This window comes from Gymnoscopelus microlampas (assembly GCF_963454915.1).
Source record: "Gymnoscopelus microlampas genome assembly, chromosome: 22".
In the NCBI taxonomy this organism is placed as follows: domain Eukaryota; kingdom Metazoa; phylum Chordata; class Actinopteri; order Myctophiformes; family Myctophidae; genus Gymnoscopelus; species Gymnoscopelus microlampas.
Window position 1 is genome coordinate 16,337,911 of NC_139959.1, and position 17,500 is coordinate 16,355,410.

At 44.4% G+C, this 17,500-nt stretch overlaps 1 protein-coding gene across 2 annotated transcripts in view; it reads left to right on the forward strand.

Annotated features, from left to right (window-relative positions):
* Positions 1-17,500, forward strand: part of sema5a (sema domain, seven thrombospondin repeats (type 1 and type 1-like), transmembrane domain (TM) and short cytoplasmic domain, (semaphorin) 5A) — a 162,190-nt gene that overhangs the window by 56,224 nt on the left and 88,466 nt on the right. For both annotated transcript variants that reach the window (XM_084048370.1, XM_084048369.1), the window contains 2 exons: positions 2,443-2,488; positions 17,333-17,395. In XM_084048370.1, the coding sequence (XP_083904496.1) occupies positions 2,443-2,488; positions 17,333-17,395 (109 nt within the window). The remainder of the gene's footprint in view (positions 1-2,442; positions 2,489-17,332; positions 17,396-17,500) is intronic.

Sequence of the window (17,500 nt, forward strand, 5' to 3'; positions counted from 1 at the left end):
TAGTTCCGGTAGATTAGTAGATTTGGTGGGGGCCGCTCATAAAAAATAAATACATTTTAAAAACTAGCGTCATTTGTATTGTTCACCTATTTCTACCATATAGAGCAGGTTTCGTTCAATTTCGACCCCTCTGTCACATGGTACTATTTTTTGTGTCATATATTTTGTGCGTGAGTAGGCTGCCGCGGCGCAGTGATTCTGGACACAAACATTAGTACCATGTGACAGAGGGGTCGAAGTTGAACGAAACCTGCTCTATATGGTAGAAATAGGTCAACAATACAAATGACGTTAGTTTTTTTAATTTATTTATTTTTAATGAGCGGCCCCCACCAAATCTACTAATCTACCGGAACTGCTTCATATTTATCAGAAACGGACCATAACTCTGACCACGGGACTCGGGCAATCAATTAATACCTTTGCAACCACTACATTAATGGTAAGTATTTCCTACAGAAAATACTCAAAAAATCTGAACTAACCCTTTAACTGTTCCAAATTCTCAGTCATCATCGAGATGCCCCATGCAGCTACTGATGAAATGCAGATCTTTAAAGGGATAGTACACCCCTAAAATGACTTTTTTTCTATCGATTAGTCACCCCATGGAGACTTGAATTAATGGATATTTTTGGGTTCCGGTAGGGGACACAAAGAGTCTCCTTTATGTCTCCTACCGGAACCACTGCCTACTGGTCCGTTGGTCATCAAATTATTGGCTTTGGAATGCGACAAAAACAAAAAATGAATGAATTCAAGTCTCCATGGGGTGACTAATCGATAGGAAAAAAATGTTTTTTTTTGGGTGAACTATCCCTTTAAGACCTGGAACTGTGTCATTTTTAGATTTGAGCTAAAAAGCATTATTTTACACTTTGGGATATTCAAAAATAGCAGATTTACAAGCTCATAGCGCGGCACCAAGTGCCGCGCTACGAGCTTGTAGATCTGCTATTTTTGAAAATTTGTGAAAATGTGTGCAAATATGTGAATATATATATTTTTAAAGCGAACATTGTTAACTCAAATCTTTGCTTCTGGGGGTCCCTGGAACAAAATATTTTGATGAGGGTCCGCGGCCAAATACATATAATTTGGGGGTCCTTGACTTTTTGGGGGTGCTCTGAGGAAAAGGCTCTGAGACCACCCACCAGAAGTTGGGAATGACGTCAATTTGTAGTTATATCACCTCCCTTTCTGAAGAAAAGTTTGGACATCGGAAGGAGCATGTATTGCCCTTTACTCCTCTCTCTCCAAGATCACCTTAATGGGTTAACACGGCCCTCTGCTTGGACATGATAAACCTGTTGGACAAAAATCAATATGGATAATATTTTACAATAATAAAAAAATATTACTGTAATTGTCATTATAGTTTCCCTTTTTACATCCTTTCATAGCGGTAGCTGTTGTTTGATGACTTTGGTAATTTAGTTTGGTTTAGGACTGTCTTCTCTGAGGCATTGCTATTCAGTGGGGGCAAAACATTTGAAAAGTTCGGGAATACCAAAGCCACAATCTAGCCTCGCTTTACAATGTAATCATAGCAACACAGAGTAGCCTCAGGCAGTGGCAGACTGGCAGCATTATCAGTTAAAATGGGCTTCTTCTTACATTTCTTCAGTTATGCGCTCTCTCTCTCTCTCTCTCTCTCTCTCTCTCTCTCTCTCTCTCTCTCTCTCTCTCTCTCTCTCTCTCACACACACACACCTCCTAACCACACGCAGGCCTTGTCAGTTTATTCCAGATCATAGAGAGAACCAGAACTCTATAAGACCTCCAGTCCTCCCTATGCCCCACACCACAACCTTGACAGGTTGTGCCCACTTTTAAACACTTAAACCTTACAGACTTTGTCGACCGGAGTACCCCAGGGCTCTACACTATAGGACCGATCGTCTTTCCCTCTACACTGAATCGCTTCGCCGTAAAATAGCTGATCTGCAAGCTCACAACGTGTCGCAATGCAATGTTTTGTGAGCTTGTAGATCATCTATTATCAGCAAAGTGTTCGCCTACAGAGTAGGGGTCACTAGGGTGTGGTTAAAAAAACTGGCCAGAGCTGTGGAAGCACTAGTCTAGAGTGATGTAGTTTGAAAATGTACAGGCGTCCCCTGATCCGCTTTCATTCTAATGCACCATTTAAGCTGCATAATTCAACAGATCCTCCTTTTCACAGACGTAGATGGAAATGCCTTTTGTAGGCACCCTGAAGGAGATGAAAGAGAGGCGTGTGTGTGTGTGTGTGTGTGTGTGTGTGCGTGCATGCATGCGTGCCTGCGTGCTTGGGGTGGGGGGGGGTAAAGGAGAGATAACTACTGTACTGTACAGTGCTTAGGCCTGTTAGCAGAAACTCTGGCTCCAATCCACGTATCTCCTTCTGTAGGTTTATCTTGCCCCAGCCCCTTAACTCATATTCTCGCCTCCTTTTCTTTTCAGAAATCATCTCTTCAGGTTGAGTCTGGAGGACCTGACATTGATACAAGTGAGTCTTTACCACTCTCTCTCTCTCTCTCTCTCTCTCTCTCTCTCTCTCTCTCTCTCTCTCTCTATCTCTCTTTCTCTCTCTCTCTCTCTCTCTCTCTCTCTCTTTCATTTCTCACTTCTAATGGTCTTCTACTCATCCATTTTGCCGAGGGACTACTGTGTGCTGTACTGTATGTACTCCAGTGGCTGATAGGCAAGCTGTCTGATTACAGCACCGGTTCTCAACTTCAGGTCCAGGGACCACCAGGGGGTCAAAATGGACCTTTTTTTACGGGTCTGTAACTCTGAGACTGTGACAAGTGGATCCAAATATACCCAGGGTCCATTTTGGTTCCATTTGTACATTCTCAGAGTTAAATTAACACATAGATTGGTGTCCCGTGAGGACGATTTCTTTTGTCCTTCCCCATCTGTACATTCTCAGAGTTAACAGATCCATAAGTGTCCACTTGGACCCCCATGGTGGGCCCAGACCAAATGTTGAGAAACTTTTGGATTACAGACACACACACACACACACACACACACACACACACACACACACACACACACACACACACACACACACACACACACACACACACACGTTTGTATTTTTATACTTGTGAGGACATCAATATTTTAGGAAGCCGATTTTATGATTGATTTATGATTTTTTTGGGTCATGTTTAATGATTTTAAAGCCGAGAAATAGCAGATCTACAAGCTCACAACGTGTCGCGCTGCGACACGTTGTGAGCTTGTAGATCGGCTATTTTCCGGTGTTTGACATCGCTACACAACTAAGAATAAAATAGGGGGAAATCCAACCCCAAGCCCCTAAACTTAACCTCTAAAGGTCTAATCCTGAACCTAACCCCAACCTGAATCTTTATCTAATTTACAAAAAAAATGTTTCAACAAAAAAAATAACAATTTCTCTTGTGTGGACCAAGAAAATGGTCCTCACAACGTCTATTTCTCATATTCTATCTACAATACTTGTGGGGACATTTGGTCCTCACAATTATAGTAATACACACACACACACACACACACACACACACACACACACACACACACACACACACACACACACACACACACACACACACACACACACACACACACACACACACTCACTGGCCCGCTGGCTTCCCTCTGTCTCTGTGCAGACGCCATTGATTCCATACAGACACGGCCGTGCTAGTCGTTGCACGTTGCCCGGGCTCCTCAACCTCAAAGCTGTTCCACTTAAACGGCTTTACTGCTTCATGCGTCACAACAACTTGCAGTCTGGTAGAGTGACAGTGGGTTTTTTTTTGGGGGGGGCTGAGGCCGCTTGTTTGTTGATGCAGAGGTGTGTTGGACCCAGCCAGCCACATAGTGTTGTTGGCTCACGTGTCAACTTAACCCATTAAGACCGGGAAAGTGTCTGTCATTTTAGATTTTAACCACTTTAGCCATTATTTGTATACTTACTGTCTATTCAAAAACAGCAGATATACAAGCTCATATAGACAGTGTGCGGGTCATTTTATTTTATTCTATACGTCCGATCCCTGCCTATACGCACGCACTCGTCTTTGAGCTGATCAGGTGTGCATAAGACTCTGTTGTTTTCTTTAAGTTTAACCCATTCAATCCAGGGACGCATCTCTGTCATTTTAGATTTCTTTGGGCTATTCAAGAATAGCAGATATACAAGCTCATAGCGCGGCTCCGAGTGCCGCACTATGAGATTGTAGATCTGCTATTCTTGAAAAGTCATGAAAACTCAAACTCAAATCTTTGCTTTTGGGGGCTCCCTGGAACAAAATGTTTTGAGATGGGGGTCCGCGGCCAAATTCGTATGACATGAAAAAGTTTGAGAACCACTGTTTCAGAAAACTGTTAGGATTTAGAAGACATTTTGTAGAATCGGCCTCAGGTCTTAATGGGTTAAGTCTAGTCAATGATAATAATAATAATATTAGCCCACAGGTTCAAGTAGAATTTGAAACTGTGCATGACATCCCCCCCTGCCATGCTTTACATTCCCGTTGTGCGAATCACACGCTTTACCGTTGTTATTTCATGCTCTGTCAGAATGTTTACGCTTTGCCGTGAAATTTTTGCCAGATGACATTTTCTTCTGTATTGTGTTCATGCGGAAGTGTCAGGGTCTAAACACAAAAGGAGGTAGGACAGGAACAAAATGAGCTGTTCAGTTGAAATTAAAGCGTGAATAACACTAATCTCAGTAGAACACTGTCTTATGCTTGCGTGGTGGGTGAATTATCAGTAAATATGCATTGTACAAAACCAACAAGGGCGTTGTTGATGTTGTACTAACATGCATTTGCAGAGAACTTGCATAAATATGGAATATCCGCCTCAGGGTAGCAAATATGCCTTCATTCAATCCCTCCTTTTCTCTCACACATTGGCATTATGATTTAATTTTTATTACATTTATTTTGCTTTGTTTAGTTTTTAGCCATTATGCCATTCCATGTGTGTAGTCCCTGTCATTGCTGTGGGTCTAAGGGAGGGTGTACTGTAGAGACAACGGAATTCCCCAGGGCTCTATACTAGGACCTATAGTATTTTCATGTCAAGGACCGTCCTAAATTAATATGTATTTGTCCGCGGACCCCCTATCTGAAAATATTTTGTGCCAGGGACCCCGATACAAGATTTGTGAAAAAGTAATTTTTCACAAGCTTCTTTAAAAAAAAAAAATCAGATCTACAAGCTCACAATGTTTTGCGTCGCGACACGTTGTGAGCTTGTACGTCAGCTTTTTTGAAATAGCTCATCAATTTGCAGTGTTTGTGTGTGATCATGCAGCCTGGTTGCTTCTTTTGGGCTTGTTTTGTAGACCTGGCCGCTTGATTCTCTTGCTAAATCTGGTAACACTGATTGCCAGCCCCTTCTTTTCACCTGACAGTAAGGAGTTTCACTGGGAGGGCGTAATGCGTGGAACGCAGTTCGACTCCCTGCTGAATAACCTGTAGGAGTAACTAGTGCAGCAACAGAGATCGTTCTCCCCTGCCGGCTTCCCACCCACAAACACAACATTGTGTTTGTTGGTGTGCCCAGTCAAGCCGGAGGCACTGTGGAGGAGTCTCCATGGTAGTGGGCAGGAACTCTACCCCTGGGTCAACCCCGGACACCCCCCTATGTATTTGTATTTATTTATTTACTGTCAATTATTTCATGACATTTTTCGCTTTCCCCTCCTTTTCTTTACTGTGCATTGTTCCCCCGTTGAGCCAAACGTTTTGTCACCCACTGAGTAACCAGGCAAACATCGACGTGTTCTGGGTTCACTTGGCCCGTTGCTGGGGGCAGGGGGGCTTAGCAGCAGGCTCCTTTTGATGATTGGACAAGACCAAATGCTGGACCTTTAACATCCTGAAAATCCTGGGGAGACAAAGAGGAGGAGCAACAGAAGTAGAAAAGAGAGTTTTGCTGTGTACGGCTGGAGCAGTGCTGATGTGAAAAACAAAGAATGATTCAAAAACCAACAACTCGAAGACTCGAAGCACACACACATGCACACGCGCGCACGTGCACACACACACACACACACACACACACACACACACACACACACACACACACACACACACACACACACACACACATTTTAACCATTTATTTATGTCCACATAAAGGAGAAACATACAGGGACAGGTGCAGGTTACACTCACAAAGTACGCTCAGTACTCTATGGGTATAAGTAACAGCGTCTCCACCATATCCAGTATGGCGGCTGCCAATTATAGCAGAGACAGCACAATTGCCAGCCTTTTTTCCTCCTTTTTGGGCATCCCAAGTTGTTGAAACCCTCTTACAACCCTCCTAGACTGCCACAGACACACACACACACACAAACATGCACACAAGCAGGGCAAGGGAAAAGAAAACTGAGGAAACCCCACACGGAGTGAGAGAGAGGATTCCTTGGTATAGCTGTCTTTTATGTTTGCTCGATGGGATAGAGAGGCTTACTAAAGATGCTCCGTGCCATTCCTTTGCCCAATCATCCGTCTTTCTTTGTCCTCCGCTCAACTAGTGCGGCAAAATCCCAGAGGAGATTCCACTGGCTCCATCACCCCCCCTGAGCTCCAGGGGCTTCCTCTCTAGACAATAGGTGCTGGTAATCTCCACCAAGTGCTGGTGCCAATTTAAGCTGACCCATGGACTAGTCCCTGTTTTGCATTTGACTGAACCAACACTGCAGAGTTAAGGAGGAGACCTTAAGCCCCAGGGCTTAATTTGGAACAGCAAAAAATCATTCTCTTCTCTTCTCTTCTCTTCTCTTCTCTTCTCTTCTCTTCTCTTCTCTTCTCTTCTCTTCTCTTCTCTTCTCTCCCCTCACAGAATGAAGGATTCATTGCGTAGCTGTTATGTAGGAAATTCTTATCGCTGTTGTTCAATACACAAGAAAGTTGAATGAATGACCTTTCACATTGTTTCTCTACACACGTGCCGTACTGACTGATCAAATACAGTTACAAGGGAATATGGTACAAGAGAGCTAAGCAAGTGAACAAAGCAAGTTAGCGGGTGAATACTGTGGCTGTTTGTTGTGCTTTATTTTAAGCTTGTGCAGACGTTCAACAGTTGCATAAGTATTTGTTTACTTTTTTCACAGAAGACAAAGAAGCTAAAAGCTACGCCTACACACACAGCTCTGAGCGTTTTATCCCACTTCTAAGTATAAGCCCTGTCAGACCATGCCCTATGGCAGTGATTTGTTTTGCATGGCTGACAGCCTTAACATTACCAAGAGGAAACGCGTATTGATTGATGGAGCACTGCTTTACCATTGCAGTACAAACTGCCTGTAATATGGCAGGGAGCTGGATGTAATTACCATATGATCAATGCCCACATTTCACCGGCCATGATCACAAATACATGAAACATTTATGAATTGGATAAACACAGCCACCAAGGTCATTTCTCCAAGTAGGCAAAAAAACAAAAACAAATCCCACCCACTCTATGCCCTCGGCTGAAGTGCTCTTGTCAGAAAATGAAATTCTGAATAACCAGCGGTGATGCTTTTGTTTGGGAGGCTTTCAAGAGCACTGGGAGTGCTAGCTGAACGCCCCCGGTCTAACCTGCTCTATTGCACGTATCGAGTTCAGGCCCAGGGATCGATAGAGCCTTAGCCCAGCAATCATAATCTCCTCAGTAAATGGCCTCCCTGCCTGGAAGTAATGAAAAATAGAAAAAGTGGTGACCAGCAGAAGTGAGAGAGAGACAGAGCGGCCATAAAAACGACGTCCACAGCTTTGAGAACTTTCACTCTTTCATTGTTGGTGTTTCCTCCTAGGGCACCCCGCTTGGATTTGGCCTTCAATCTGTCGTCGGAAACACTTCGATTTCTCAGTAAGAGATACAAGGATTTGCCAGAGGAACTGTTGACGCGACAAAGACGCTTTTGCAATTCTAAACAGAGTTTGAGGGCAGAAGCTTCAGCGTCCCATGGAAATTGAAGAGATATGAGCTACACTCCATGTGAATGGCAATCAGGTGCAAAGTGGCAACCAGGCTGACATTGAAACTGGAGTCAGTCCCAACAGGGGATGTGAACTGACTATATGGTACTATACGGCCACTATCTCACGGCGTCTCGAACACCTGAAGTGGCGTAGCTGTCCCTGGCGATGTGTATCCCCATTGATTTACTTTCACTTGTGCCTTGAAATGAGATAGAGAGAGAGAGAGAGAGAGAGATGTGCTTCAGACAGTGTCTTCCTCAACTAAGAGGTGCTATAATAACCCAGATGAAGGATTGTGTAGTGAAAGGCTTTTAGTTGAATAGAACAAAGCATTCATTAAACATACAGTATTTTTCCTTCCCCCTCCCTAAATACAGCTGAATCAAGTCAGCATCGCCCCAATTGCCCCTTCTATCCTATAGTGTCTGCTCCCTGTCCTCAGCCTCTGCCAAACTCAGTCAGCAAAATGAGCCCTGGCATGGCTTCCTCATGGCTCCCATGAGTCGTTGCCCACCGTGCTGTGCCCGCTGCAGAGAGAGAGAAGGGGGGGGGGGGCTTAAGCATCGAGGGCAAGCGTTGATGAATTATTCGTTCCGCATTTGCATTGTGTTCACATCCCATTGTGTTGCCATGGGTTGATGAACGAGCGAGCCGGCTGGCTCAGAGAGGAGCTTCAGCCTTGTGTTCCTGTCTCACTGTGAGCTCCCCAATTAGTTTTACAGAGAAAAACATCCCCTTTAGGAATCTATTATTAGAGCGTTGTTTCCTCTGACGCAGTAAATCTGAACGGTAGCAGCGGTTCCGCAGGAGGCTTGAACACAGCATCAGACAATGAGCACTCGAATCCATGACGGTACTCTCTCTCTCACTGTCCAATTTCACAGCAGAGAAGTGTATAGCTGATATCCATCCCCGTGTCGGCACCCAGACAGGCAGACGGAAGCACTCTGCGTAACATCTCCCTTTGACAACAGAGCCTGTCTGGCATTGAGTTGTAACACCATGTTACACTATGCCTCCGCTATTCTCTACCTCGATCATAGTTTAACCACTTAACCACAAAACATTTCTAAATTATTTTGAAAATAGCCCATTTCATTTTCACCTATGAAGACTTTATTATTGACTAACGTGATTAATACAATGCTGTTTGAACTCCTTGAACTCCTGTGAACAAAGGCACCCCCCCCAAAAAAAAAGCCCCATCGTACCAATTCTCCTCTCCTTTGCTTTCCACCGATGCATTTCATTAGCTCATTGCTCGCAGTCACACAGTGTCTGTCAGCAAAAGCAATTAGCCTTGCTAATCAGTAGCGAACGGATCACCTCCACTACTATGGGAGTGTTACTAATTCCAGTTACTAGATCTCACAAAATTTGCCATTTAATGTACCGATAAACAAACATAAAAGGGATTAAGTCGATTCTCAGATACACAGGCATCAGCATGGTATGCTGAATCACACTAGAGTGTGATTCAGCATACCAGCATATTTCACAATGCTGTGTAGTTTCTTCAAAATATTTGTACAGGTTTTTTTTTTGTGGCGTTATGAGAGACAGACAGTGACAGAGACGAACGCATACAGTGATGCCACACAAGGACACATTTTGGTATGTAAATCTTTCCATGCCTTACATCAGCAGACGTCAGTATGAATAGTAAATCTAGTATCGGCACAGAAAAATGTAATATCATCAGCTATTCAAGAGACAGATTAGATTTCTCCGGCTGCGTTTGTCCAGCTCCCCGTCTGCCTAACAGCCCCGGCCCCCAGCACCCCAGCCTCACTGCTCTCTCTCTCTCTCTCTCTCTCTCTCTCTCTCTCTCTCTCTCTCTCTCTCTCTCTCTCTCCCGCCTCTCACTGTAATGGAACACACAGCCAGTCAATTCACAAGGCCAGTCAGCTGTGAGTAGGGAGAGTGTTCTCTGGCCCGTCATTATGCAAACTTTATTCAATATCATGTCTGGATGTGCAGTGGTTGGTTCGGGATCCGCCCCCTCATTAACTCCTCGACCCGCTCTGTCTCTCCCTGATCGGCCTCTGTGCCGCCATCATCCCGGCACGTTCCAAACACGACCTTTGTTATCGCTTTTTTTTTTTTGCTCTTGTTTTTCTCGTCTGTCGTTTTCTCTGTCTACTTCTAACATTCTCTTTCTTTCTCTCTCTGCCCACGGCTTTTTATTTCTCTCTCTCTCTCTCTCTCTCACTCTCTCTCTTTGCCTCCCTCACAGCCTCTCCTGCACCCACCTCGTGCTGACAATAGCCCCTTAGTGTCACGGACGATGAGAGCTTGGAACACAATGGTTCTTCTCTTTGGATTCCTAACATTACAGGGGACAGTGGAGCAGGCGGGTGCACGGAACATGCATAGCTCAGGATTCTGTTCTTCAGTGTCCCTGAAGCAATGAATGCCTGTGACATAGCCAGAGTGTGTCTGTCAATCTGTCTGTACCTCTGCCCGCACACTCACGCGCGCGCATGTGCACACACACAGGCGCACGCGCGCACACACGCACGCACACACACACGCACGCACGCACGCACGCACGCACGCACGCACGCACGCACGCACGCACGCACGCACGCACGCACGCGCGCGCGCGCGCGCGGTACACAGTTCTTATTATTTTCTTGCTGAACTCTCTCCTCTCTCTCCGTCTCTGTCTACTTCTTCTAATAAAAACGCAAGAACTGGTCTTTTGTAGTGCTCCAAAATATTGGCCCTTTTTATTCTCAGATGATGCCAGCGACTTAACATTATTATTAAAAGTCAGCACATTCATTCTAGATATTTTTCACTTTTGGCACAGATCTATCTCAGCGGCACACTGAGGCTGAAATGATAGCGTGCTAATGGACTTTTAATGTGCCTTAATGACACTGGCACTTTCCTTAGCATGGGTGTGACTGTGGCACCGTACTCTGGTCTGTGTGAGGCCTGGCAGTCAGATAAACATGGATCCACAGGTAAATGAAAACAGCCTTTAAAGCCTTTCAGGCTCAAGGACGTCACCCACGCAGTATCGCTGGTGAAGTGTTAAAGCTCCACTGTGGATACATAACAGGCTGAAACCTGGGTCTAGCTAGGGCTGCAGCTATCAATTATTTACGTTTTGGATTAATTGAATAATAGAGAAGCAATAGGGGGACTTCTTTTTTTCTATATCAACAATATATTTCTTTGCACAACAGTGAAAATGGCACATCTGCAAGGTCACAACGTGTCGCTGTGAGCTTGTAGATCTGCCATGTTCACTCGATTTGTTGCAACTTTTTGCATATAACGACATGCCCAAAATAGGAATCAATTATTATATTAAATGATCGTTAATGTTTTTAATCGATGAGATCTTTTAACTGTTGCACCCCTTCCTGGGTCAGACTACGCAGGCTGATGAGGAGTCTCACGGCATCAATAAAGACAAACCATGATCGTTCCATGAACGAGAGCCCACCTTTGTAATTTTGCATCGCTATTAACACATCGGGTGCCAGCGTTTTTTCATATCAACTTACCGTGGGTGCCAGCATTCTCCCATTGACTGCGCTTTGCTGTTTGTTGTTTCCACGTGCGTTACAAGCAAATCCACGCAAAAAAAAGCATCGATTCATGTTCTGCCATGAGCCTGGCTACAGGCTGGAACCATAACATTACCCTGCCGAGTTACAACGGGGGGTGGATCGCGCATCGCGCATGACCGTTTTTCCCCACAGGAAACAGATTCGGAGATATAGGCGTTTCAAAGTAGGAAATAGACAGGAACCGGATGGGGGAAAAAAAAGTGTTTCCGGTGAGTGATCTGGCACTTCCTTCGCAGGATTACAATGGGTGCTCCCAGAGCTGCTCTAGCCCCGCCCGCGCGGAGAAAAACGAAAAAAACAAAAAGACTGAAATCACGGTTCAGACCGTGTTCGGCACCGAAGCTTCGGAACCGCCACTATGTAAACACACGGTTCAGACCGTGTTTGGCACCCGATGTGTTAACATTGATTTGACATAGTAAAATGAGTGAATTAGATTCCAGCCTACTGAGAGGATTTTCTCAATGAAGACCCACACACACAGTCAGCCTTCATAGCGAGCGAAAGCACTTACTGGGCCCACTTTCTCTGCCGGAATAGGCCATGGAGTTTTGTGGGCATACTGCTCTGTTACGTTATTGCTGATGTGTGTGTGGTTTGACCCCAAAGTAGCTTTTTTGAACGTGAATTGTGAATCGTCTCTCGCACGCACGCACGCACGCACGCACGCACGCACGCACGCACGCATGCACACACACACTTGTTTACTCTGGTGGCTACTTTGGACCTCCTTTTGCCGGAACCAACGACCGGAACCACAAGCGCCGTGCATCTCCAAAATGATTCCCCTAGTTTAAAACTTGTTTAGTTTGGTATAATCGTTTCGTTTCTTTTGACATAATAATCGTTCATTTTCTATTCTACCTTGTGGCGCGACTTGCAAGACTAAACGAATTGATTTGCATTATGTGGGGAACAAAAACAATGCGACGCCAACCGGAACCAACCACCGGAACCACAATACTTTTTGTGGTTCCGTTTTTATAAACAGATCAAATGGCTAGTTTTAGAACAAATACCAGGCTTTCCTCCAAGGTAGAAAGGTTACCTTGTTACCATCACACCCCCTTGTTAACCACCACACCTGTGTCATTAGTTTGATTGGTTGTTCTGTGTGTATTAGTCTTTGATGGTGCAACACAGGCACAACTTTCGTCTTTTATGGTTCACTTTCTAGTGCTTGATGTACGTTTTTGAAGGTGCTCTGTTTTACTTTTGCCTTCTGGTGAGAAACTGTGGTTTGTTATTTTTTTGTGAGTTCTTCACACACTTTGGCTACATCTCTACACTATGACGTCTTTGTTTGAAAGCAAGTACCACCTGTGGGGTGGCCTTAAGTGGCACGGGCCACCCCTGGAATCTCCTTGGCCACCGCGGTTGCCACCACCTCATTACACCCCAGGTACTCTCTGATGGTTGTGGCTTCTTTGGTACTCCAGAGTATTTAACATGCCTTTACTTTGTAACAAAGCAGGTTGTAATCATAAATACATGGCATGAATAAACATTCATTTGAATTAATTTCAAAAGACGAAATGGAAAATGAAACTGTAATGATATCAGAGCGCTTTATTGATTGATTGATTGAAATGTTTATTAGGCAAAAGAATGTAAAACAACACAGTTACATTTATAATGCTTTTGTCTAAAAGGTCCGGCCAAAAAAGTCCTTGCGGGCTTGTTTCCGTTGGGGTCCTTTGAATTTATGACATCAATTGGGCTCTGAAATCACTCATACTTATCCCTGCAATGCTCCTCCTGGGACACCCAGTCAAAAACGTCTGAGACACCTCTGGTTTACACCCATCATCCACACTGATCAGGTATTTTTAGCGGTGCCAACCGCTCTACACTTGACTTTGTCCGTATATCCGTCCGTCCGTCCGTCCGTCGTCCGTCCGTCGTCCGTATGAGCCCGGGATGATCACGGCAAAGAAGAAACACATACAAACACACGCACACACACACACACACACACACACACACACACACACACACACACACACACACACGGACTTGGAGATTGCCTATGCCATCTCTCCTCTCATTGGCCACACGTGCCACTGGTTATCAAAGAGGCGTCCAGGGACTCCCAGCGTATGTTATGTCCGTCCGCCCGTATGAGCACGGGATGAGCACGGGATTTTAAACAGCTATAACTCCAGTTTGCAGCATGCCACCAAGTTCAAATTTGGTATGTGGACTTAGACCACCAATAGGGTCGAGCATGCATTGCTGAAGCCCCGCCCCCTCTGTCCAGGGACCCCCAGCGTATGTTATGTCCGTCCGCCCGTATGAGCACGGGATTTTAAACAGCTATAACTCCAGTTTGCAGCATGCCACCAAGTCCAAATTTGGTATGTGGACTTAGACCACCAATAGGGTCGAGCATGAATTGCTGAAGCCCTGCCCCCTCTGTCTTCCCATTGGCTGGCCTTTAAACAGCCATAACTCAAGTTCGCAGCATGCTACGGAGTACACATTTTGCACATGGACTAAAACCACCAATAGGGACGAACTGTAATTACTTAAGCCCCGCCCCTCTGTCTGCCCATTGGCTGGCCTTTAAACAGCCATTATTCCAGTTTGCAGCATGCTAGAAAGTACAAATTTGGTAAGTGGACTCAGACCACCAATAGGGACGAACTGAAATGAATTAAGCCCCGCCCCAAAGGCACCGCTTCCTTCGCACAGGGTGTGATTTTTGATTAATGTGGAGACATTTGAAACCGTCCCTGTTTTGTTTTGAAGACCCAGCCCTTTAACCATTTAAAGCCGAGTCCCCCCCCACCCCCCCACCCAGGGCTCTGCACTGTACTAGGCCCACAGTACATTGGTTTATTAGGCTATCTTTGGTTTCTTTGTTAATATTACCGACATCCAAGTAGATTGCATTCATATAAAAATCAATCAGCTAGCCTACCTGTCACCTGTTATTTCTCCATATCGAATCTACACTGATGTGGGAATTAGCACACTGACATGGCTTCTATACTAAGAATTGTTCTATTCTTCGTGAAAATCCATATTGGTAAACCTCATATTAACGACACAATGTTTCATTGTGTTCATAGACCACCAGGCTTCTGATTTTAAAATCATATTAACAGCGACATAAGCTCCTGTACACACATGAGAAATGCAAAGTGCAAAAATATATAGTATAGTATACCCATTCTTGTTTATTCCTAGACCTTAAATCAGTAGTGTGAGTATATCTGTCATGTGCCTTTTAGCACAGACACACAGACAAAAACCATGGCGACCACAGAGAGGAGAAACATCCTTTGAATGTACAATCGCTGTGTGGCTACAAGTGCTGTTTTATGGATGTCGTCAAAATGGGATATGCCCGGCACGTGCATGGCCAGTGTACGTGAATGGATATGTGAGTGACGTGCGCTTTCAGTCTTGGAGTATGGATGGAGAATACTCCTGACAAGGTGCTAAAACTAACATTTGGACGGAGATGGTTTTCATTTTGAAACTCATTTTAAAACCTGGGTTTTCAATAAAAAAAGGCTTAGTGTAGATGTAGCCTTCAAGAAGACAGAAAACAAGCCTTCTCACCATAATACTGAAGTGTGTGCTATCACTTCAAATGCTCTCACACTCATTGCGCGCACGCGTGTGTGTTTGTGTGTACGACGTGCGCACACGCGTGCAGTCCCACCATCCCTCCACCAGAAGGCCATTGAGACAGTATAGAGTTAAAGCCCACTCATAAAGCACATGGAGAGAGAGAAATTCATGGTTCTCAGAGAGGAAATGAAAGACCTTCTCCTAACTGCTGAGGGGGGTTCAGCTTTCTGCTCCCCTGCTGTCCTGGCATAAAGCAGCCCCGATACCAAGGTGAAATATAATATTATCTTTCAGTTAGGAGTATTTACTGTATCCCATAGAGAATGAAGTCACTCTGGCTATGGCTGCTGGCCAGCTTATTATTGCAGGAGAGAGAGTCGTCTCTCACCGGCTCACCAGGAAAAGGTTGAATAATTTCACTTTTCCTGACTTGACATTAACTTTTAGTTCTGGTTGCCACATGAAGTTACAGTGCTGTCCATTTCTCAGTGAACACCCTCCTCTCCCCCTCTCTCTCTCTCTCTGCGTCACTCATCCTGGCTAGTGGCAATGGTATCTAATTTGGCCTGTCAAGGTATGAGTGCCTCTGTGGCCCTGTGATGGTCCTGTGATGGCCCCAGGACTGTCGCTTGTTTCATGAATAGTGAACCTTTATCAATGAGAGGGCCCCTGCAGGTCATGCTGAAATTAAACAGGAGATTTGGAGCATGCTCTTTCCACCCTCGGAGGGAGTCGTCTAAGTTTTATCTTCCAATTCTTCGCCCCTCGCTGATAATTCTTTATCCTCTCGATGAAAAAGAAGTCTCCCTCTGTTTCCTTCCCTCATGTAAATCACATTGATGTTCGGTCCAGGGATGTGCCTCTTGTGTCTTAACATCGTTCATTTCCCCCCACACATAAATCAAACTGGCATTTTCTAATCTGTGCTTGCTGCCTCTGATGTTTCGGCTAACACCAGCTTTGTTTGCACCTTAATTGGATTCTGTGTCTGTATTTAACACAGCTCTTAATATTATATAGTGTGTGTGTGTGTGTGCGTACGTGCGTGCGTGCGTGCGTGCGTGCGTGCGTGCGTGCGTGCGTGCTGTGTGCGCGCGTGCGTGCGTGCACGTGCATGAGTGCCCGACAATAGTAGTCATCACCTAATCCCAAAAAGTAGTCGACTAGTCAAGTAGTTGCAGGAGATAAACAGTATAACCACTGGGTTAACTAATGTAGGCTGGACAAACCTGGGTGTAGGTGAAAATACTGAATCATTTATTGGCTCTGAGAGGCTGTTTACAAATGAGCTGAACACTGATTGGCCTAAACCGCTACTGTAGCTTGTCTTACCATTTGTAGTAATAGTGCAACTGTTTTCCTGCAGGGAGAGTGGGACCACTACTTCCTTCTATTCTGTTATTCTGTTATCTATTATGCATAAAATGATAGTTCAAACATAGCGCCCCACACTGACGTCACAGCATCACACATGACAACAATTAACCATGGCTGTAGTAAGATAACCAATTACCAGTGGTGGTAAGTAACTAAGTACTGTACATTTACTCAAGTACTGTACTTAAGCACATCTTTGAAGTAGTTTGTGTGTAATTATTTTTAGGTTATATCCTCTGCCTACTCTGTCGAATGTCAAATTAATTTAATCTCTGTTTCAATCAATGTCGCCCTTCATAAGTCTATAATTTGGTAGCAATAGAGCAGTGGTTCACAAACCTTTTAGCTCGAGACCGGACACAAACTACTGAAAATGGCTCACAACGCGTCACACATTGTGGATGTGATATTTAATCTATTTATAGATCACTACTACAATTTTTTACATTTACGGAATTTATTTTTTCTTTTGAAAATATTTTGAAATAATAATAATAAAAAGTAGGAAACGAAAAAAGGGATATTTCTTGTGACCCATGGTCTGCGACCCAAACATGTGTTCCATTGTTTGGGAAACATTGCAATGAGAGTGTCTGTGTCGCTGTGCCTGACAATTGTTCTTCGATTAATACGGATTATGCTGTTGTGTAAGGTCTTAAGAAATATTTTAACTATTGTTTTGCTTTGTTTTGTTTTGTTTTACTTATGCCAAGTGTTTCCTGAAAGGTCCAGTGTTATTGTACTGAGGCTCTGTGATGTTTACTTCGTGATGGTTTATTTATTTATTTTTATAAACCTGCATTTCCTTCTCCGCAGGAAGCTGAGTGGCATTGTGATGAGTTCACCAAGGGAGCCTGCTTCAGCCGTGGAAAGTCTGAGGTGAGTCAACGTGTCCTGTCTGCAAATGGAATTCTTCTAATGTTTTTCGACACCAGTGTGGAGAACTGAGGTGGTATTTTGCTTCACAGAACAACCACGTTGTTG